Here is a 24,106-nt window from a genome sequence, read left to right on the forward strand (position 1 = left end):
TTACCATCATCTTGCCATTGCACCTTATTTACCCACTTACCTTATCTTGTGTTCTTTTAAAGTGTCCTTTAAGTGTGTTTTTATTCTATTTTTTACTTAAGTATTTTAATACTATTGTATTTTTATTGTGCTATTGTATTTTTTTATTGTATTCAAATATAACGGACTGCTATGACAACCTAATTGCCCCTTGGGGATGAATTGTCATCTATCTCTTGGTTAAAAAAACAAAACATCAGCTGTCGCACACTTAACGCTCTTTCACACACACCTTTGCCCATGTAGATGATGAAAATTGCTCTGTAACAGACTAACATAAACAGAGGATGGGTTAATTTTTTTCAAGTCTGTCTCAAAACAATACTCACACGGACATGGGGACAGGTATCGGTGCCTGTAATAATTTATCCTGTTCAAATCCCTCTTTATGTTGCTCTCCCTCCATTGCAGCTCTAGAAAGAAAGACTATCTAGGGAAACATAGGAAAGAGGATATTTTCTATTAAATAGGCTGGAAAATACTTACTTGGTTTTTCCTAATCAGACTCATTTGACTAAAATTTTGGGATTTTTTCAATGAAAAAAGGTCAGTATGGAGAGAAGAAATGATTACAGAGACCGGAAAAATCTCCAGTGTACATGTGGGCATGTGAGTATTGTTTTACCACTAGCACCTGTTACATGCCACGTACAGGGTTTTTTGCCCTTTGTCTCCTGTCAAGTACCAGTGACTCAGGAGACTTAAAGATAACTATTTAAAAGGAGTATCATTCCCATGGCTGAATTACCAAATGGGTTAAGAACCCACAGCCTCAGGTGCCCTGAAGGCCCAAAGTCCCAAAGATATGCACCACTAAAGCTCTGATGATGAGGGCTTGAAGGGGCTCTAGCATTGTTGTCTAATATTAAGAGCATTGCTAATTAAAATCTAGTTAAATGATTTTATTATTTCAGTTGATATTGTGCTTACGTGGTGCTCCAACTATAGGACACCGTGTACAGGTGGGCTGCAGCTGTACCACATGAGTAACTGGACAGGGTACACAACATGCACAGTGCAAAGACAGTGGGAGGTGTGTGTGTGTGTGTGTGGGAAGGGTGGGGGCGGTGACAGGTCAATAGAGCCAAAACACCCAGTATCTCTTTGAAGTAGCAGTAAGAAGAGTAGTAGTGGTAATTTTAGAATTAGCCATCCAAGCGTATTTATACATCACCTTTGAAGAGCAAATCATCATTTAAATGTATACAATGCAAGAAAGTATGAAGAAAACGACGTGACATAAACATTTACCAGAACAATGACGAAGACAATGATGAAGACAAAACAGGTTTGTTCACAATGTGCTTTATCTTGTTTGTTCTGTCCTGAATTGTACTTAATATTGCATTCTCCATATTGTAACTCTTCTAATCCATACATATGGCATACATATTGGAGTTTTTTCTTATTTAAAAGCAGAAGGTATTTTTTGTTCAGGTTGTAAAGACTTCTGAGAGTGTCTGCCTGCCTTTAAACCTGCTGTGAGATCTGACTACGTGACCTACTGACAAGTCACTCACAGTTGGTCTGTACTGTGCTGTACTGTACTGTAGGTGGATGACTGCTCGCACACAGCTCTGTAGTGACTTCCTTTGGTGCTACTGCTACCAGAGGACCAAGAGATAAGCTCTACCCAGCAGGATTCCTCTGATTAGTCTGAGTGACTCCAGGTGAGTTCAGGTGAGCTCTGATTGACCAGACTCACAGTTCATGTGTCTCAGCTCCTTCATGCATCTCTGACTGTGAGTTTTTCTTCTTTACTGTTGATTTGTTTTTGAATACTTGAATTCTTCTTTTCTTTGATGCACATTTCATCACATTTATTGATAGTTTGTCTTGCTATAGTGATGAATAAGTAGGCTGTTTCTTTGTTAGACTACACAAAAGAAATCATGAGGTCGGTTCAACAGAAACGGAAAAAGAACCAGTGAAAGCCTTCCGCTCTTCTTTATACCAGCATCCTTCTAAACATTGTTCAAAATCTATCAGAAGGCTTTGAGACCTTTGAGTGGAGCTGGTGAAAAGCCTAACAGCAATAAAGTTTTGTTTGCCCAAGGAAAGCAGAGATAAATAATCAGTGATGCGAAAAGATGGAAGAAGTCCTCAGATCCTTAACTGAAGTAAAAATGACAATACAAATACATAAACATACTCCTACTACAAAAATACTATAAGTAAGTTTAAGTTAGTTCACCACAGCATCACTGTGAGAAATGAGTAATGTGGAAAGTGTACCGTACATGACTCAGTAACATTTAACACCACTGTTTGTATTAGTAAGCAGCTGTGGCAAGCCTTTGAGCGTTGTGTGTTTGTCTAAAAACACGGTAATGCTTTAGATTTCTAAGAAAAGGAACAAGTCACAGATCTGGGTCCGGTCAAGGTTAAATAACACACTCACACTGTCACAATCAGCCCTGCTCTGCACTGTGGATGCAGCATGTCCTGTTTTTGCTACAACAATGTGAGCTGGTCACGTTCTAAGAACCTGTCCCTGAGCTCTCATACAACAGTAACTGTCATGCACAAGATCAATGTTGAAACACCTCCAGTTTTTTAAATTTGGTCGAGATTATGAAGATTTTCGGCCAACCTGTTTTGTTTTTTTTTTGATTTATTGGCCTTGATTTGAGTCGCTATAAATCTAGTAACAGGACTTTTGTAATTTATCACATCTTTCCTAATGGTACCCTACGGTCATTTATCAAGGCAAGTAAAATGAAACTGTTTGTCTCTAAAGTGTAGATGTTGGCAGATAGGAAATGTGTGTAAATCTGCATCAGGCCTTTGTGACAGCGTTGAGATATGCTATATATTTTTTTTTAATCCTTGTCCATGAATCCCATAAAGAGACCAAAAGCAACGGTGTATCTCGGAATATTTTCCAACCTCTCTGGCTGGTCTGTAGCTCTTAGCTCCAGTTCCATTGCTCACTGTTGAAGATGTAAATCAGTCACAGATATATAGTTTCAAAGTTTTTAAAAGGGCAATATACAGTATTTTCCTAAACAGCTGAGAACTGCAGTCCCTTAAACAGATGTAAGTAGTCAGACTCAAAACTGTAATTTTCCTTGTTTCAGACTGACTAACTTCGATAGTTCTGTTGTGCAAGGCATAATGCTAAGTAAGCATATCATATTGTCCTTGACATGTTGATGCAGTGAAACAGAAGTTCTTCTAGTTCATTGGATTGACAATTCATCCCTGCAGGCCCTTTTCTGTTGGTGGAAGCATGTGGAGACAGTGCCCCCATGTGGTCTTGGTGGTGACATGCTTGTATGGTGTTGTGTGGATACTCTTGAATCCTGTTGAAATGGTACTTGAGGAAGAACACTGTGCACTATTCCAGCAAGCTCCACCGATCAAATGTTTGTACCTTGGTTAGAAAAGGCTATGCTTGCAATTGGGGATCTCAATAGGGGAAGTAGGAGCTGCATGCAGTCGTAGAGGAAGTTGGGCCTGAGAGGCTCAGAGCAAGGGAGGAGAAGTTCCCTTTGAGGAAGAACCTGTTCTGCCAGAATCCTTGCTTGTGTCAGGGTGTGTCATTCAGTCAGTACCCCAGTCCTCTGGAGGATTGGCTCCACTGTACAGATTAAGATTTTCAAGCTAAATTCAGGTGGTACTCTCTCTGTCTCTCTTTAGGTTTCAGACCGCAGTCAGATTTAAACCAGGTGAGAGGTCAAAGGCGCATGCTGAGGAAGTCTTTCACATCATGTGCTGGTAAGTATGCATCTGAACTTTTAAAATGTTACAGACATGGAAAAGTGATTGGAAATTAAGCAGAACTGCAAGAACTTGGAAAAAATGTAACATGTATAGATTTACACAAAGGTACTAATAACTTAAGACTCACTGTTAGTGTGTGGCAGTGTTTGAATTGGCATTTACTTTAAAAGAGTATCGTTAAATCTTTTCTAGCCCGTGCAAAAATAAATGTTAAATAATGTGATAAGGTTATTCCTCTGATGGTAAAATAAATCCTGATCTAATCCCCGAAAAGTAACTTCAAATATTGCAATAAGATAATTATAAAGACCTCTTTGAAGTAGCAAAGTTTGTTTTAACTTAATCAAAATAGATGTGAAGTAATTTTTCCATGTGTACATAAGAGCTGGTATGGATTTGAATTAAAAAAAAAAGACTAAAAACAGAGATGGGAGTCAGTGTGACATTTCAAAGCACAGGGTTGTAGTATTTCAAGTGTCTTAATACAATAGTCAAGTTCCCATATGAACACTGAAGCACATCTTGCTTGCAGTGATTATTTTTTCAGGTTATATTGTCTGAAGAGATCCCCTCCTAATGCAAGTGATGGAGGGACAAGATCCACAGGCCTTTTTGCATATAAAGTGTATACACAAATTTATCTGAGGTTAATATAAGGCTTTGGCTTTACAAATTAGTCAAATGAAGTGAATATTTTCTGGAGTTAGAGCCATTTTAGCACGAAATTCCCTCTTTTTGATAATGTATTTCCACTGTGAAGTGCACTGTGAGGTTATCTCTTAATGGCAAGTATGATCAGAAGAATAATTACATTACAAATGCTTAATCAGTAGTAGTATAGTTATGCAGGGTTACTGTGCAACTCAGTTCTTGAGGTATTTGCATTATAAATAGCATAGACACATAATAATTGCTGTCCTTGGGAACCCATTTATTTAAAAAGTATGTGGAAAACATGCTTTAATACAAAAATATTCCAAATACTGTACACTGGTTCTCAGCATTGTGCAAAACGTAACAAAAATATGTATTTACAACTCCAGTTAACAAGTCGAAAGTAAAGGACAGAAGAAAAAAAAAAAGAGACTTAATTTCCTCAAAATGTAAATGCTCATCTTGACTGATGAGATTTAACTTGCAGTCTAAAATCTTTGAAATGATTTGATTAGAGTTAATGAGCCTCCACTTAATCTGAAATTCAAACAAAGCCACACTGTAAACAAAAGGTTTTTACAGTTTGTGCTGAAGGGAATGCAACATGGATAATGGTATTTTAAAATTCATAAAAAACATGCATCAGATTGGAACCATACACATTATCAGGTGTCAAGGATTTTAAAAGATTGAAATGTAGCATTAAAGTTGCATTTACCATGATAGTAAAGCAGAATCTAAATGTGAAAAAGTCTTGCAAGTAAACATTTCTTGTCAAAGTCAGAGAAAAGTTACAACCACACATGTTCAGGTTGTTAACTGAGTTTACGCAGCTGGAATGTTTTTCTGTGCCCCTTCCTCAAGGCTTCATGAAACGACACCAGAACAGAAGTATTAAAAAAAACATCTCTCCAGTTTTTGTCCAGTAAGAAGTAATGCTGCACTCAAACATGCATACATAGCTGTAAGATGAGCCTGGCTTATCCAAACTCTTCAACCTCCCATTCTCACCAAGACTCTCACACACATTCATCTCCTCAGACGGTCCAACAGCAGCAAGTGTTGTTTTTTTAATTACAAAGTCTTTAACTTAAAAGCCAGGTGTTGGTCTTTTCTCACTTAATTTGTAGGAGCTTCATCTTGCTTCCTAAAGAGAGAAAAAAAAACCAAAACAAAAAACATTAGCTGCTGAAAAATGCACCTTTTCATAGTGATCTTCTGATGACACAGTGACACTTACCCAGCCCTTTAAGAAACCTGTTCACACCACTTGACTCCGGCTCAGGGTACGACTCCAGATACTCGGCCACTCGGACCTCAAAGAGACCTGAGAGAAAGTCGGAAATTAACTTAAAATTTTCAAATGTTAAAGGTTTACGTTGTCTTTATACGCATCGTGGTTCACTGTTATGTTTTCATGCACTGAGAAGTAGCTTCTTAAGCTGTTTTTGGAATGCTGTGCTTGTGGTGATGCATGCTGTGACTCATTTAACTTAGGTCATGTCTGGTTTACTATGATTCAATTACAAGTCTTTATCCATTTAACAGATTATGTGGAAACATATGACTTCTTTCCGACTACAATTTTGTTGATATTTAATATGTTCCTTATAAAGATCACAGGGTTTAACATTAATTTCACAAGCAGATTGACTGTAAATCAAGACTCAATTTTTATCATTAAAAAAGACGAAAGAAAGACTTCCCCTTTTACGTTTTTCTTTTGTTATATGAATAAACTTTGTTTGTGCAGCATTACGGGAACATTAAAGCCAGGGACATCTCAGGCTGCAATGAAATGTAATCCGAAGGCATCAAATTTGAGTCAAAAGCTTTACCCAAACACTAGTTTCTTTAGCCTTTTCAGAACTCCTAACAGTCCGTATTAGACCATGTAATTAGCAGTGTCATAAATTCATGTAAGAAAATATTTTTTTTTTTTTCTTCCTCAAGAATGACTGGCATTGTCACTTCAACACGTTTACCTCTTCCTCCTCCCTTGCGCAGCTCTTTGTCCTGAATGAAGCCAGCAAACATCTGAGTATCCATGAAGAGCTGCAGGAACTGGCGGACTCCACGGGAGGGATGAGATTTCCGGAAGCTGTCGCGCTGTAGTTCCCTGCTTCCGTTGGAAGACTCAGCCATGTGGAGAGAATAGTGGCCCACCAGCTCCACGAAGAATCGCACGAAACCCTCAGAGACCAGAGAGCTCAGGTCAGCCTGCTGACCTGGATGAGCCAAACAAATGGTTCAATAACACAGCAGTGTTTTACAAGACGATCTGACTGATGTTTGACATGCTAATGGATGTCGTTTACATGACTAAACATCTTTACTGTGGCGCACAAATTGATGTATTACAGATGATGATGAGAGAATAAATTTAACTTCTCAGCAGTCTGTGGCTCATCAGTAGAACATTTATTTCTATATACATGAAAATGAACTTCTTCAGGTGATGATATAGCAACTCAAAACGCTGAAATACCTGACTCACTAACAGCATCTTTTCTAGCACATGTGGTGTCTGTCATACCAACCTCCACATCTGTCTCCATTCTCCTGGCTCAGAATATCTTCCCTCTCCTCCAGGATCTGCTGCAGTGCTGCCTGCAGTTTACTGGGCAGGATGCAATCTTCATCACCCAGCTGTCACACATAACAGGAAAGGTCAACAGCAGTGACATGATACCATTTACAAACATATCGAAACTGTGTGGCTCAGTGTCAGCGCTCTAGATGGTGTTTGTGCAATGACCCAGATCACATCCAATGTGCTGGATTACAGAGTGAAAAGAACAAACGAACAGACTACTCTGTGTACGACAAAGACTCTTTAGCCCTTGATTCAGACCTTTAAAAACAATGATGTACTTCATGACACTTTCTGAGTAGAGACGTATGAAACCCTGAAGTTAAAGTTCTGTATAACAGACAGCTAAAGCTGAAGTGACAGGTCAACCGCTGCTTATCCCATTAGCGTGTAGTTAATAGAGACACAGACCGTGCCTACAGATTAAGTTCACTAAATGAAATGTCAAATTAAGACTAATACAAACACAACTGAAAAACAACAAAAACAAGTTTATAATGCTCTGAATAGACTGAATGACTGTTGACTGACAAAGCTGCAGCTCTGAATCATTGTCATGTTTGTGTCGTGACACAATTCTGCTCAGGGCTTACATCTCTAGTTGTTTTATCTCTACAGCACTTGCAGATGTAACACAACGTCTCTGTCACCGTCAAAACATTCCACATACAAACAAGGGACAAGTGCAGGCAAAGCCATCCTTCCCACTGGGACCACACCTATCATTCCCACTACACACTGCTATGTGTACACACCTGAATGACAAACTTGTCTGCACACAGATCCACTATGAGCACCTGGGAAGACAGCAAGAAGAAAGAATGACAGTTAACGACTAAGATATTTTGCAACAAGAGCCATAAAGCACTGAGGTGATTCTCTTTAGGGTTTCTAGTCACAAACACTGATGAGCTACTGTATATGCTGCCGTGGAGCAATGAATCGACATGCTATCATTCAACGCAGTTTAGACCGCAAATCAGACAGTGATTTTGAAAAGGTATTCTGACGGACCTCCTCAATGGGCAGCTCCAGCAGCTCTGGCAGGCAGGGTGCCAGCACCCCGATGAGGAATGGGGTGGGAGAGCAGCTGACATCCAGCATGCTGGCTGGTAGCACAGGAACGAAGGTATGCTGCCAGGTGAAGGGATACAGCAGTGCCAGCACTGCATGGGCACACCGAGACAACACACTGCAGTGAACAGGGGAAGAGAGAAAAATCACATGACACAACAATATCAATCACGGCTGTGATCACACGGTTAGAATTCTTTTCCAACAGATCTTCAAATGGACCGACTGTAAAAGCTTTCAGCAAATAATAGTTGTGTATCAAAGAACAGATTTATGCTAATACTCTTAGTGTAGTATTTAGCACTACTATTTCTGCTTACACTGAAAAACCTAAACCTACTCCTCTTCCCTCTGATTGGTCATTTTCTGGGGCTGGATTTCTCTCATCTTTGGGAAACACTCAAGCTCAGCATTTTAACAAAGCACACTCGTCTTTTAGCTTGCTCCCTAATATCTCCTGGATTTAAAAAGTGACGAGTCATTCATCATTTTTCTCAGGAGTTGTCTTTCAATGTCTGCTCCTCAGCAAAAAGTCAACTCTGAATCAATGTTTAATAACTTCAGACCAATTTCCCATTTACATGTCCACTTCCAAATCCTTGAACATTTAATATCCTATCAACTGCCAGATGACTGTAGTACTAATAGCCCTTTTATTCAGTTTTTTTTATCTATCTGTAGAACAGAAACTGCACTTATCCTGCTGCCGACTCAACCACAACCATTTAATTCTCAATCTAAGCACAGAGTTCAATATTGCTGGCCACAACTACTTCATGTGATCACCTTGAAAACTATGTAGCCATCTATTGATGTAGGTTCTCAGTCACATGGGTCATGGTAGTTGAAGTGCTAGAAGCCACCTACAACCTTGTATCCTCATGGCTTTAGACCCTACATAATAAAAAGGCCATGGTTCTTGTTTAATAATAGTTTATGCTTGATTCATGTTGTACTCTCTCCATTACCGGCAGGTTAATTTTGGCTTGCAATCTGTATCTACTGGCACATATAAAAAAATGACATTGTGTTGTAAGTTTATTGCTCAAATGAGAAATTTTGCTATATAATAACCAAATGCCCTTGTGTTGAGGAGCCTGTGCTGAGTTCAGGTCAGTTCTTATTGTGGCCCTGTGGAGCCCACTGAGACACTCTAGTATACCGTACTGATATTCAATTGTACTTGTAAACCTGACTTGACTTGCCACTGGGACTGAGGCCAAGATACATACAAATAAATGACACTGAGCCTATGTGATGTAATCAAGCATCTGCTAGAACTAGCAGACATCAAGGAGGAGACCATTTTTTTAAAAATTGCCCCCTCTATATTTTTAAATTGCTACTGTATATCATCCTTATATGTACTGAAGGTTAAGTGCCTCTGCGGCACGTTGTGTTACCACAGCAGTACCTGAGTTTGTCAGCGATGAAGATGACCCTCCTCTCAAGCAGAATGGAGGCAAACACCTGCAGGAGTTTTGTGACACTAAGACACTGCAGCAGACTGTCAAAGTCCACATGCTCCAGCCTGGAGTCCACTGGTCTACACAAAGTGAGTACCTGGCAAAGCAAGAAGAGCACATGGAGTCAGGTCAAGTGTAACTACAGCGTTACACTCGACCTTCCACTGACTGCTGGACTATTAAGTGAATGCCTGAAGCCTGTATATTAAATAAAAACAGACTCTTTAGATGCATCCACATAAATGCTGTTCAGAACAATGGACCGGTGGAGAATGAAGTTATGTAGTTGTGGAAACCACCTAACTCCTGAAACAGGAGAAAGTAGTGATTTTGCAACACTTCTTCTGAGAAACTGATGTGTTAGAATATATATGTGTATATATAGCTGTCCCAACATGAACTCTTCAAAGCTGAAAAAGCTACCCCTATTGTTTACACTGATAGCCTCCCATTCTGAGTCATTCCGAGTTTGCAGAAAGGAGTGGTTAAGAGGAACAAAACTACTAATTAACAATTCCTCTTTTGGTTTCAGGGTTACCTCATTCCCAGAGCCAGGGAGGAAGCTCTTGACAGTTACTGTGCGTCCAGGGGCTGGAAACGGGGCCTCCATCACGCTACGCATAAAAGGGTAAACTAGCGCTGGGGAAATCTCCCTCCGCCTCTCCACCTCCTCCAAAATCTGCAGACAGAGCCAGACAAATCACTGTGTGTCCTGAAGGAACTAGTGTTGATTAAACTCTAAACAATAGAACAGACATGAGACGCAGCTCTGCACCTAAATGTGTTTCCCCCAGCCATATTCACACTTACTGTTTGCAAATTTCATTTGGCCAACTGGAGAAATGGGTGGGACACAGCTACATGCGAACAATTTCTTTTTTGACAAACACACCCAGGGATTTCTTAGGATTATCTTCTAGTGTAGCCTCATTCCATCCTCATACAGACAAGGAGTTTGAAGGGAGTAGAGCTTTGACACACTTCAAGAGGATTAAAACTGAACTTCAGCAAACCCAGCTCCTTTCATCTCCCTATAAAGGCTTCTATCGGGAGAAACAAGGGAGCAGATACAATGTATAGTTGCCTTACCTTTGCAAACAGGTTGAAACAGCCCAGTTTGCTGACAATGCAGTGCACCTCAGGAAGCCTCTTCCCTTTTCCACCGGGCTTAAAGACACATATAGTTTCATCATGTCATAAAACATATGACAGAAAACACTTAACACAAACATTTAACTAAACCACACAGGGCCAGAACATCAAGAGCCTATTTTCCCATTTAACGTACTTAATAGTATTTTCATTGACAGCTGTGTTGACAGGAAAAAAAAAAAATACATGGAGTCTAAAGTCTAAACTCCATGTAAATGATAGCAGCAGTGATCTTATCTACCAACAAACAAAGCATAAAATTCTCTATGTTAGGCTTGGTCCAACAGTCTACACTAAAGAGAGAGTAAACACAATGGAACACAGTTTAAAAGTGCTTAACAAGATAACCACAGTGTGTTTACAATAATAAATAAACACAAATGGTGGACATACTGATTTCAACCTAAAAAAGTGTGTTTTGAAAAGTGTCTTAAAAAGACCTAAAAGGAGCTCTCCTCATGAGGCAAAAGAAAGGGGGAAATTCTGAAATTCTTTTTGCGCTCTGTCATTGATTCAGAAGTGGTTTATGGTCTGTGATTCACTTGTACTGTTTCACATCCCCTTAGAGATGTTGAGTAAGCACATGGCAGGCTCCCATGTCATCACGCATACACAGACACACAAACACATACATGCTCCAGTCAGTGATTCAGACGCACACATCCACACTCACCAAGATCTTACGGCAGTAACAAAACCAGCGGCTGCCGTCCTCTCCGGTCAGGACAAAGGAGAACGTCTCACTGGAAACATGACATGAATACAGAGGAGATTATATTTAAATGATTTGATTTTTCAAAGCCTGAAAACACATAACCATTAACTGTAAAATGTCTGTAATTCCTTGTATAAAAACTGATAAAAGAGATCAAAAAATATCTCCAGGGAATAACTTAATTACACAAAAACATACAACAATATTAAGAATGCAGCTGACTGATCAGGATGAGCATAGAGAAACTGTAATCAGACAGGTATGTCTTCTGTTTATTTTCACTACCACGGGTAAGTCTTGTGAAGGCAGTGAGGCAGGCGGAAGACATAACCAGTATTATAACAATGAACCACATCCATAAAACAAAGAATAATGCCCAGTACCCCTCAGCACTCAGAGATTTAATTAGATCAAATGAAACTTTAATTATCCCTGTGGGGAATTTGAGTTGTTGCAGTGATAATTTTTGGGTTACAGCTGATGATATAAATCAGGAAAAAAGGAAATGATTAAACATAGCATAACTGGTAATTAATGTGTTAGAATTTAAGTTATTACTGTAAAAGAAAAGTTAAACAAGTTGTTTTAGAACACATGAAAGGTGTACATAATGACAAGAGGAAACACAGACACACGCAGAGGAAGTGAATTGATGTAGTTACTTCTTATACATCAGGCATACCATTAAAATAACATGCTAGTGCATGTGCTGACCTTGGTATGTGTGCAGAGGGCTTCCAGTCCTGTGGGTCTGGGAAACAGAACTTTGGAATGACTTTCAGCTGATCCTCAGCCTCTCTGGAGAGTCGAGATGATTTCTCAAACTGAAACAGAGGGACTCCTGTTACAGCAGGGGTTCTCTAAATGACTTGAGTGAAGTGGTTCCAGAGGAACCCAAGTGAAATCATTGCATTATAATATAATTCAATACAAAAGATATGAAGTGTAATAAATTAAGAATGACTTACATAAGGCTTGCCTCTTTTGAGTATTTCTATATTATTTTTGCGCTAAATCACTAACGAATAACAATTACTATTTACACATGTATGTGCCTGAGACCAAATTTTAACACAGTATCATAACAATATCTTAAAGTCCCAAAAACACGGAGCTTATGACTTATGTAAACCTGGGAAGTTTCAATCTCAAAAGGATTCCTCATGATGTAAGATAAGAATCATCATCTTTTTGCCAAACAAGATTATATTTTGGACCAGAAATTGTCCTAATCACACAAAACACCATTCAGTTAAAGCACTATGATCAAAGTACAGTTATGTCCTTTGCCCAGAAGAAGGGTAGTGTCATACTGAAGGCTCTTTCTAACCATTTTGGGGAACTGCTGCGTGATTTCAGGAGAGTAGGTGTATCCTGGGGAGCCTTTTCTCAGCGACACCACAACGAAGATCTGGAAAAGCTGCTGCTGCTGCAGCTGGATCAGGTCTCTCTCCAGGGTGCAGTAGCCTGGCCGGCGTTTCAGTGTAGACTGGATGTAAACTGATCTCCTGAAGCCTGCTGGACACCACACAAGGAGACTATATGGTAATGTTTGTCTTGGGATGTATCCCATCCAGCACACTGAAGCAATAAGGACATTTTAAATATCAATACATTGTATAATTGTGAAGTCAACTCTGATGACACAGTATCCAACACAACAGTCATGGATAACTGGTAGACAGCATCTGACAGAGCTGGGATTGTTTAAATTTCCTTAATTTAAAACAACATTTTCTCAGTCTCATTGTTAACTCTTTCAAAGATGATATTTGCTTAGGTGTTGCTCTATTTGAATTTCTCAGGAGGCTCAGCAGGAGCCACAGTTTGCGAGCGTGGCTTTAGGGATGACAATATCGGTTCAGACTGATATATCCTGACAAATTCTGTACTGGAGGAATTTCTAGAAAATGTAGATGAATTAAAAAAATGTGGATGAAATGAATAAACTTTGTGATTCTCTGACATTCAATCTACCACCAAGTCAAAGTTCTAACCAATAGCTTTCCTTTGTGTTTATTGCTAATTAGCAAATCTCAGCATGCTAACATGCCAAAATACAATGGTGAATACAATAGCTTCACAGATTTGCTAGTATGGTTGAAGACTTGTTACAAACAATAGTCAACTCTTTAAAATACTGTTTAAAAAAAGAAAAAGAAAGTTAAAAAAAAAAAAAAAAAACTTTTCAGTTTCCCAAAGCACAAGTCAGCATCTTCGGTTTTGTCTCACCAATAGTCTAAAATTCAAACTTAGAAAGTTATAAAACTGAGAATTGCATTAGATCCTCACATTTGAGAAGATAAAACAAGCATTTTGGAAAAATGAGTATTAATTCTGCGCCAGCCTTTGATGTCTCAATCATAGATTATGAGCGGCATCCATGGTCTCATTATGGTTGTATGTCACTTGACTGAACAGAATTATGTCACATGGATGCATTACCAGACAGTTAGGAACAACAACTTCCCTGGAGCTAATAAATTGTTCAAAGATACTTTTTTGGTTTTGTGATGTGGTCCTATGTTTATACTAAAGACTGAGTGATAAAACTAGGATCTCTTACTCCTACTATAATAATGCATACTAATGCTGACCAACAAATTGTCTTTTGGAATATGAACACATACCATAAACATCACAAAAGTCTGCCTGAAATGCAATGAATAAGACTATTTTAAGATTTTATTCGCTCACAGCATACATTCACACTCAGCAAGTGAACATTTGAACCATCAGGTAGAGCCCCGGACACATGGGCTGTGCGTTCACGCCATCTGGCCAATCAGATGAGGCCCCAGCTTGCATCAGATACCCTCGGATTTATTGGTGTCAATTTGAAGAGCTAATACTGGCTCTTCAATATTTGTTTATTTATTGCAAGCCATATCGTCATCACAACAGTGAACACTGTTACTACACATTAGATTTTCCGGGCCCAACACATACGTCTAAACTTTAACCTGAGAACCAGACTTAAAAAGGGGACATTACAGATGTTGTACTAACTTTCCGATACCTTTGGTGTTGTCTTCAGGGTCGCTCTCTGTCCCACTGGTCTCCTCTGTTGATATGAATTAGAGGAGGGAGAGATTACGGAGAAGCAGAGGAAAGGAAAAGACTTGAGGAGCCATAATCAGATGCAGACAGTCAGCCTTTGTTTCATAATCATGGCTTCGCCTTTTGCAGCTGGCCTTGTGTGTACCTTCAAAAGCTGGGTATTTCCACCAACAGGCTCAGCTTAATCTTATTGAAGTGTTGATGTGGATGACATTTAGACATCTGTGACTGTGTGTGTGTGTGTGTGTTTTACCTCGCACTGAGACTCCCTGGTTTTTTACTCTCTTCCTCCCTCGCTTGTCGTCAAAGATGGTCTCAATCTTGCTGACGTACTGTGTAGCAAAGTACACACAGGTACTTGTCAGCCCCATAATTTCACAACCATTATAGAATCATGATTACAGGGAATCATGACATAACAGCCACTAAGTACATAATTATATTATAGATTTTCAGCTTTTCTTTACCCCTACATTCCTGCATTCTTTTGTTAATGTCCTGAAAGCACACAGCTGAATATCTGATAGTGAACTGAAGTCAGCTGAGACTCTGGATTAATACACCAGAGTTGGATCCAACACAGAAACAGGAAGCTGAAACTTATCTTTAAGAGGACACACAATGCACTGTCAGCTGAGAAGGCAAACTTATATGACAGTTTAAGAAAAGAAAGTGAAATGCCCCTGTTAAAGATAATGGTACTGTTGTTAAGCAGAAAAATACATAATGAGGTATTATTATGTCTATGCCCATTTTCATCCTTTTAACATCTCTGTCAAAGATGTTAAAGAGATAAGGACAGCTAGTTAACTAAATGTTATATTTTCACTATTTAATCTATTTACTGTAAATTCTATTTGTCACGGTTATTCAGTTAAATAATGGAAGATGAACAGATCAACAATGACAGCTTCTTAAAATACCACCTAAAAATGAACTTGACTGGAATTTGTCAAACTTGCTGATATCATGTGGATTTTAAGGCTATAATCCTTCTCTAGTACTCATCTTACCACATACATGTCAATATTACTGTACCTTATCGTTAAAGTTCCTCCTCACTCCTGTTAATGCCATAAGTTGTATATGTTTGAAAGAATGCGTTGTCTGAATTCTCATGAAGCATTCATACATGTTGCTCTACCACTATCTGTTTCTTTCAGCGTCCTCTCCTTCCTGCTCTGCAAGTCACCACCCCTTTCTTTTCTTTCCAAGGTAACATGATTCAGCAACTATCAGAGAACATACCACTTCACTGGCAATTCATGTGGCAATATCAAAAAAAAAAAACCCACCCCATCCAGTGTGTAAGCTCGCAACCTGACCCTTTCACTGTTTACCTGAGGCATCCTCTGTATTTTTTGAGTGCTTGCGCGCCGGGGTGTAGCTGGTTTTGAAGTATCTGCATGAGTTGAAGTTTTGGATGCTGTTAACGTTTGGAACCTCTTCCTCTCCACTTTGCCAGTATAGCCTTGCAAGTTTTGGGGTTTAGGAGGCTGCTGAAAGACAAGAACTGCAGGGTTATCACTTTTGTCCAATAATGAGACCACACATGACTAATAAAAATACTTGTGGCGACTTAAGAGAATGGAATATCTTCCATTACCTTGGGGGTGTGAGGCCTTGCAATAGGGAGGCACATGGGAGACAGCTTGACATCTTCATAGGGTTCATCTCTGGTCACTTCACCTGGGGGAAAACACAGTGATGGGAGAGATAAGACCACCACACCTAACGGTTGTTTTGAAGACAAGCAAATGAACAAGGGGATATAACAAAGTATGGGAAATAGTGCAAAATTTTGCACACTGCAGGGCATATAAATGGCCAAAAAAAAAAAAACAACATACTTATAATTAACAAATTATCCACATTTCAAAACCCCGCAAAATACTGTGGAGAATCTTAACAATGGACTACCTGCATAACACAAAACAGATAAGATGACGGAGACAAGTGCACCTCTAAGATAATCCTGATTCTCTGGCTTTAGAAGTCATCCTGAATGCAACTCATAAAATGTAAAAATAGTACAGGAACTGTATGACATTTAAGAAACCTGGGCACAGGAAACAGGGTCATTTTGTAGCCATATTCAATAATTTTTCCTGATTGTTTCATTAGGTCCTGTGCAGCATCATTCTTTAACAGGCTCTTTTATGTCAATATAATAAATTCTAAGTGAGGCTTTTAAGTACTGGATCTGTATGGTCAACAAGGAAGCACCCAACAGTCTTTATGACTTCCTGTCTTTGTCTCTCTTTGACAAAACAAGTACAAAGTTAAGCAGTTTAAAATACATGAAAGCCAGACAGTCAGTGCCATAATCAAATATCTCCAACTTACAAACGATATCCTCGTAAATATTGTCATCGGAGTAGGCATGGCAGAGGCCCGAGTGCTTGGTCTCATCTCCCAGCGTGCCTTGCTTCACTGTCAGACGAGCAGCATCCTCATACTCAAAGGACTTCCTGTGGCAGGAGAACGGGGAAGGCAAGACAGTGAAAAAGAGGGGCCCTGGCTATTGTCCTAAAGATAGACACCAACTATTGTTCACTCCATTGTCTCATGTTCAACCAGCGTCCCACCACAACATTCCTTATGTTGATATCAAACTCAGCAAAACAGAGAGAGAGTGTGATAAACTATCATGACAGGACATGACTGAGCATATGGTACAAACATTGAATAAAAAAAGCAAAAGAGTCTGACAGTATTTAGGCAAGAATAGCATTTGGAAATATCACAGCTTCAGCTTACATAGTAATAATTAGGCCACTGTGCAAGCTCATATGACAGCTTTAAAATAGAGAAGGAACTTCATTCAGTTACTCGATTGTTTTAGATGCACGCAATCGACCTGGCTCAGTGTTGAAACAGAGAGTGATACATGATTCATGTTCAGTGTGATGTAATACCTAAACCCACAGAAGTATTTCATAACATGTTATAATGAATGACAGCCAATGGCCTCCTCTGAAGCTGGAAAACAATGAGCCCTGTAGAGCTATGCTAATTCTGTGCAGACATGGCAGGAAGATGGTAGGAGAGAGCCAAGTTTTTCTCATGAACTAGAAAAATACAACAATTGAATTATTTACACTGCTAACTTCACAAATATAATTGCAACACTGTACAATAATTAAGGGGTTTTGTAAGTCTGTTTTTACAATATCTAAGATCACAGTTATTCAACCATAACTTATATTAGCATGGTGTCATATTCATAAAAGAATTAACTTTAGCCAAACAACAGCCACTGTGGCCATAGGTAGCAATTACAAGATAATGGCAGAGAATCCCCCCTTCATTTCCCAGGATTCTCTTGTTGCTTTAGTTGGGCTTCATTGGGATTTTTTGCAGGGATATTTTCTTTTGGGTGTGTAAAAACGGTCTGGGGATAAATTGAAGCTATTTTTTGGATCACTGGGCAGTTTCCTCTGACAAAAAGTTAAACTATATTACAACGCAGTGGCCCCTCCTCTCCAAGGAGGAGTATGATCGACACTGACAAGGCAGTTTAACAGGCTCGACAAAATGAATAACAATCAAAGACCAACACAATGACCATGTTAGAGCTTTCATTTGTTCATTTGAATGCGTTACGCAACATTATCCAAACACTAAGCAGAGGTTATTTGTGTTATTTAAACTATGGTTTTGGGTATGCCTAACTATACTAATATAATTATGTTTTTATCAGTTACTTCTTGTACATACTGAGATACACGAGGCTCCTCCTGTTGAGTCAACAACTCCTGGACAGTGTTTGGGTGATAATAACAGATAACACTGGGACATGGCAGTTATAGAGAACTATATTATTAGACGTTATGTCAGCTAGTAACCCCTGAGTTGAATATACACAGCTTACACAGTTGTCTTACTGTGATGTCTTGTTTTGCCTGGCTGTCAGTGAATGAGTGAAAGTGAATGTGAGAGTATGTGTTTGTCTGCAAATGATGATACTGGACCACGTGGCTGCTGAGGAACTAGGCCACATCCAGACAATAGAGAACAATGCTCCCAGATATCATGTGACATCACACCTGGACCTCAGCCAGCAATTAGACTATGTACCCTCCCCAAAACTGCCCTAAAAACATCCCAAACAGACTGATTGAGCCAGAGTTCAAAGTTGAGAACATTCTCACCAAACAAGAGTTTCCTTAATCTATCAACAGGAGCGGTTTTCTTCAAAAACATGATTCAGATCAAATAAAACACTGCAAGAAATCCCACCCTCTAATCATTTTTTAGGTTTTAAATAATTATTTGTACTCACCTGTTTTTTTTATGCCTAGAAAGCCCATTAGTGTTTGCTATGGGACATGGGGGAGGTGGGAAGTTCGGTGGGTGGGCTACCCTCCTGCTCCTCACGTTGGAGTGGTTGTTATGAAGGGATCTGCTGTCCAATTGCACTGTGTTTGATGCATTGATGTTGTTGGCTCCTCGATACTGGAACGTCCGCTGAGGTTTGGGTGGAGCCTGAGCATCAGCTGAAGAGTCCCTGCCTTTCTCCCAGAGCAGTCTGTTCCCCTCAAGCTTACGCCAGAAACCACGTGAAGTGTAGAAGTTTCCTGCAGGCATGTTGTCTTCTTGGTCATCGGTTGATAGAGGTAGAAAGATGCAATCTATTTTTTGGTTGCCATTGGCAGCCAAGATATGTTCGCCCGTAGAGTTAGCAGCGTTAGCCTCCACCTTAGGACGCACAAATGTTTGTGCTGCAAGTGGTTTATTTCCTGTGGTTGTGGTTGAAGAGTCAGTGGAACATTTCTGCAGAGGTTCTGACTTCCGACCAACTGCACAATGTCCAGCTTGTGATGGGTATTCCCAAAGATCTAAGCTCTTAGCTTTTGAAAGGCTAGCTTTTGTGTGAAGCCCCCCTCCTGATCCCCCGTTGCCCAGGACATCTCCAGACAGACTTCTGGATACAGTTGGGGGGTGTGCTTTCACCACAGCATCCTGGCTGCTTCCCTGCTTACTACGATCTTCCCACTGGGAGATCTTCTCCCTGATGTTAATACCTTGCTCGTGAGAAGGGGGCCTCCCTGACTGGCGGCCCTGCCAAGCCACGGTGGCCTTTTTCTGCAAGAGATCAACCTCACCACCCCCTCGCCTGCCCTGCTCCAGCCTTAGAGCTAGCATGTTGAGAGGGGGCAAGTGTCAGCTCACCTTCAGTTCTCCATTGGTGAATGCATCAGGGATTTCCTCACTAAGACGGACAGGAAGAATCACGGACAAGAATAACCACGAAATCTGTTGTCATTTAATCCAAAAAATGATAAGTAAAAACAGGAGCGCCACAACGTTTATGGTTGCAACTGTTTCCTCTATGTTTTTTTGTGTCTTCTTGCACTAGCAAAGTGCCATTTCCCCCTTGTCTCCTTTTGTAAACAACCTAAAAAGGAAAAAAAGACAAGAGACAAAAATTACTCATCAATCACTGCACTCAGAAACAAGTCCAGACAGCACACCATGAGGTCAAAGGGATACTGAGGCAACACAAGAGGACACAGTTACTTTTGAAGCAGCACACATTTGAAGTGGTACACAACTTGTAGGTAGAGACATGACACTAGAGACAGAGACAAGGTCAGGAAGGATAAGCTTCTGTCAAGGTCAGTTTCCAAAAATAAATCCAGTCAGAATTAGGAAAGACAGCGAAGAGAACAAAGTTACAACAAACTTGAGCTGCTGGGTGTCTGTGTCTTGAGCCGCCCAACCCTCCTCTAGCCCCAGGGGAATTCTGCCTTCTCTGTAGCTGTCGTAGTCAACCGCATAGCTGGCAAAATATGAAATGCCAATGATACAGAGAAGCATTAAATCTAATTTAAGTCTTCTTGCAAAGGCATCTTTCAGAAGACTAAGAAGAATGCGCATTTTAAGTGATTTCAAAGAGCTTCAGAGGCAAGAAAACGCGTTAATCTCAAGACATAAAACAAAGCTAGTTAGATGAATGATGGAAAACATTTAAACCACACCCATCTATGCAGTGGTGTAAAAGCTCCTGAAATAGTGGAGCTACTTATCTGACGCAAAATAAAAACATGGGTAGACCACTCTATAGACTCTAATTACCTGATGATTTGGATAAAAATGTGTACAAAGCTATAATCTATGGTCTTGGTCCCTCTCATCAAATGCTATCAAATACAAAGACTTGATGTAAAGCTATGCAGTGGCATTCACCCTGATTCATGCTGCCTGAGTCGACATCAATGCGGTCACTGTACACTCTTGTACAGCAGCTCCTGGCTTGCTGGAACCAAACCATTTGGACACGTTGCACATTAGGACCGAGGCTGAGAGTATGTGGAGAAGGGGAGACATGGTAAAATTCCACTGCTCAGCTCATGATCATAATAACTCTATGAGCTGCATTCCTGCAGAGCTGTACAAGAGGGGGGTCGGGGAATAAATTTAACTAGAAACAGTCGGTCAGTCAGTCTTGCAAGTGACGCCTTTGTTAGGTTTGACCTACATCAAATGTATGCAGAATGCTGCTCGATCATTGCCAGACCATCCAATGACAATGCGACTCCCAAACTGACCCACTTGCATTATTTGTCTGTGTGCGGTATGTTGTACAGGAAGGCATGAGTTGTGTTTCCTGAGCTGCAGGAAGAAGGTTCAGCCAGACTGTCCATAATTATGGTGCAGAGAGATTTGCACCCAGCTGCAACCACTGATTTGAACTATGTTTAGATCATCTATATTCAAACCTTGTGATGGTAATCAAACATCATCTTTGAAACGCAGTGGATCCAGAAATATACCAACTACTAGCTGGTTACAATAACATTTGCAAAGAAAACTGCCAGTTCCCTCTTTCCCATGGCATACAGTTAAAGTTAACATCATTGCCAGTAAGGCAAACTGTGAGGTGCTGTGATATCAAATGACAATGCAGAGGGTGACTCCAGATGAACTTCACCAATGTATCTCATACACATCAGCAAATTTGACCTCTGCAGAAAGGTAGTGAAACTCACTGACTCACTTGTGTAGAAACCAGACAGTGAACCCAAGAAGCCAAAGTACCCGTCATCACTTGGCAGGTAAATTAAACCTAATTGCACCTTCAAAACTACCACAAAACGCCCTCCCAAAGGCGTGCGGCGTGACACGACATGTTGCAGGTGAGGTTTTGTACGGCTGTGGTTCACCATCAACAGTGACGGTTAAAGCTATAATAAGGAAAAATGTGGGTTTGCTAAATGCCAGCATTAAAGGACGGGCCACGGCAAAGTGCTCTGAAATGACTGATCCATCACCAGCCACCAGTACAACTTGTGTGCATACAGACATTCATTTTGACAGCAAGTGACAAAGCAACCTAACATGAATAGTTTCATCATTTGGCGTCATTTGCTGTCAATGGTTGCGTATAACAAACTGTGCTGAAACTTTCCAATTCTCTCATGAACTAAGACCCATACAACTTTAATATAAAACTGTTTTTTTCCAGATATACAGCAGCTATACTTTAAGATTAAGGTGCTATGACCTTAGCTAATTCTAGCTGTTAAACGTGTGCATATAACAGATGATCCAACTGCAGCAAAATGGTGACAGATGCAGGGGAAGAGAATAAAACATAACTTTGGGCTAGCTTCAGTAACTGAAGTTCTCTCTTGCCCGACTCCCTTCCAAATTGTCGAGTTTTAAAATGTTCATCTTTATTTCAAAGCCTCAGGTACAGAGAAAGCAAACACAATCCATCCTCTGACTCGTTAAGAGCTACTCTGTAATTCGTCTTCAGCAAACGGCAGAGATTAACGGAGGTAAAGCTAACTAACTGGTTTACAGTGCTCGCTCCGCAGGTTCAAAGTCTTGATTACGTTGGGTGTGAGAGAATGACACACGCATAACGTTTTCTAAGCGTGTATGTTACACTGAAAACAAAAAAATAAAATTCCTGAAAGATTGCAGAAATGAACAACAGGATTTGATACAGACACGTGCTTCACATTGATACTAAAGTTTAACATTTTATTAGATAACGAAGTCAGTTTAACAACCCAACGCAGAGTTCAGCGTTGACTGTTCACTACAAAAACCAAATCAAAATTTTCAAGTTAGTTGGGCTAAACTGCATACCGAGTAATGTGAAATTAGAGAATTCAACAAAGTGCAACAGGTCTCACGTTAACTCACTTACGGAGCTGCGGTTAACGTTAGTTAACGTTAGAAGGACAATAAGCTAGTCAGAGAAGTTGTGTGATAACATATTAGAAAATGAGCTACATATCTCATTATGTCATTATGTCTCATGACTTACCCTTCGTAGTATGCAAACTCATGTTCTTTCTTCATTTTTCCCACGATAAAGAGAACAACAAATAAAATACGAGTCCGCTCGTTCGCATAGCTTTATCTGGATAAGTTAGCTAGCGGTCTGAATAAATCCAAGCTAACGTGCAGCTCACCGAAAATCAATGTTAACTCCTGAGAAAATAAACTTTCATGGGAGCTAAGAACTTGTCCCCTCTACTATTCACAACAGCACAGACAGTTGCCTAAGACAAGAAAAAGCAAAGCAGAACACTCCTCGCCCTCCTTCACAGGACAATTAATGTCAAGTCAACCAGAAAACACATCACTTCCGGTTGCAACTTCCAAAAATAAAATCCTCAATTGGCCATTGAGGCCAACGTTTGCAAGGTCTCCATTTCCATGCAAAATGCAGGGAAATGCTGTTTCATTAAACAACTGCAGATGGGGTTATGTCATTCTGGTTTGGTATGCGATAATTCTAAAAGACAAATGGCCTCTCACAAATAATTTTATTAATCTGAGGGGGAATGAGGAGAATGCCACCCTGTTTTTCTTTTTTGTAATTGAGCCTCTTTCTCTCAGTCCCACCTTCCTGTCATTTTCTGCCTGTATCTATAATAATCTCTAAGCTGTATGCTAGAAATATACAATTCTATAAACTCTAGCAGGTCTACTGGTGTACTAGCTGTGGAAGAGTGAGAGGATCATAGACACGTTGCTATCTGCCTATACTTTTCCTATAATATTTCTATGATCATGAAGAAGAGGAAAATGTACATCTACTTTGATTTTCTGCCTTCAGAGTCTTTTAGGAGTCTAGGTCCATTTCAAATCTGCCATTCATCAGTAAAATTATAGAGAAGGTTGTCTTTAGACAGCTCAGCAACTTTCTGTCAATGAACACTGACATTTTCCAGTCTGCATTTCTGTCTGAGACTGCTTTGATTAGGGTTGTCGGTTGGCTGGGTCCGGATTCCTGGCTGTTCCCAGAGTCAAAGTGAAGCTGGTGCCTTTAGCTTCCATATTGGTAAAATTTGGAACATATAGCCAGAAGAGCTAAAAGCTGAGCTATCTTATGGTTTTTATTCTGTGTTTTCCGTCGTTTGCTTGTTCTTTTTGTTGACTTTTGTTTTTCATGAGTATAAAATGTGCTATATAAATCAGTGTCTTTGCCTCTATAGCTTTGCTCCATTAATTTTCTAGGCGAGTGGTTTGACTTCCGGTTTTACTCTGCGTGTTTCTGTCCAGCTTGACGAAGATGTAACTGTGAGAAAGTTTGTCTGAATCCTCCCGATCCAAGAGGGAAGACGTCATCACATCAACTGAAGCAGCTGTCAACGATGAATA

The 24,106-nt window shown here is 39.9% G+C and overlaps 1 protein-coding gene and 1 long non-coding RNA gene across 4 annotated transcripts; one reads left to right on the forward strand and one right to left on the reverse strand.

The window, feature by feature from the left end:
• Positions 1–1,675: 1,675 nt before the first annotated feature.
• On the forward strand, positions 1,676–6,816 carry LOC124063841. The gene is made up of 3 exons (XR_006844160.1): positions 1,676–1,781; positions 3,682–3,759; positions 6,427–6,816. It is a non-coding gene; the product is annotated as an uncharacterized LOC124063841 (long non-coding RNA).
• Positions 4,676–23,070, reverse strand: dennd2c (DENN/MADD domain containing 2C). 3 transcript variants are annotated; one of them, XM_046397902.1, is made up of 20 exons: positions 22,764–23,070; positions 20,169–20,264; positions 18,765–19,880; positions 16,826–16,950; positions 16,086–16,168; positions 15,820–15,978; positions 14,733–14,811; positions 14,439–14,483; positions 12,750–12,937; positions 12,134–12,243; positions 11,378–11,447; positions 10,642–10,719; positions 10,091–10,231; positions 9,501–9,649; positions 8,027–8,204; positions 7,768–7,809; positions 6,960–7,068; positions 6,405–6,647; positions 5,660–5,746; positions 4,676–5,566 (listed from the first exon to the last, which is right to left on the reverse strand). In XM_046397902.1, exons 3-20 carry the CDS (start codon positions 19,625–19,627, stop codon positions 5,535–5,537), a joined length of 2,781 nt encoding a protein of 926 aa, XP_046253858.1. In that variant the 5' UTR covers positions 19,628–19,880; positions 20,169–20,264; positions 22,764–23,070; the 3' UTR covers positions 4,676–5,534. The 3 variants fall into 3 exon arrangements, with proteins under 3 accessions (XP_046253858.1, XP_046253859.1, XP_046253857.1); XM_046397903.1 differs by lacking the exon at positions 20,169–20,264 and having other exon boundaries at positions 12,750–12,934; XM_046397901.1 differs by lacking the exon at positions 20,169–20,264.
• Between the last annotated feature and the right edge of the window lie 1,036 nt (positions 23,071–24,106).

This window comes from Scatophagus argus, chromosome 8, assembly GCF_020382885.2.
Source record: "Scatophagus argus isolate fScaArg1 chromosome 8, fScaArg1.pri, whole genome shotgun sequence".
In the NCBI taxonomy this organism is placed as follows: Eukaryota; Metazoa; Chordata; class Actinopteri; family Scatophagidae; genus Scatophagus; species Scatophagus argus.

Bases quoted from the DNA above. Each gene is read 5' to 3' on its own strand.
- dennd2c (XM_046397901.1), bottom strand. From the start codon at position 19,627: ATGCTAGCTCTAAGGCTGGAGCAGGGCAGGCGAGGGGGTGGTGAGGTT. The intron at 15,979-16,085 runs GTAATGGAAGAT...CTTGTCTTTCAG, and splicing joins CAAGGCCTCACACCCCCAAG to CAGCCTCCTAAACCCCAAAA. The intron at 7,069-7,767 runs GTGTGTACACAT...TATGTGTGACAG, and splicing joins CAGACAAGTTTGTCATTCAG to CTGGGTGATGAAGATTGCAT.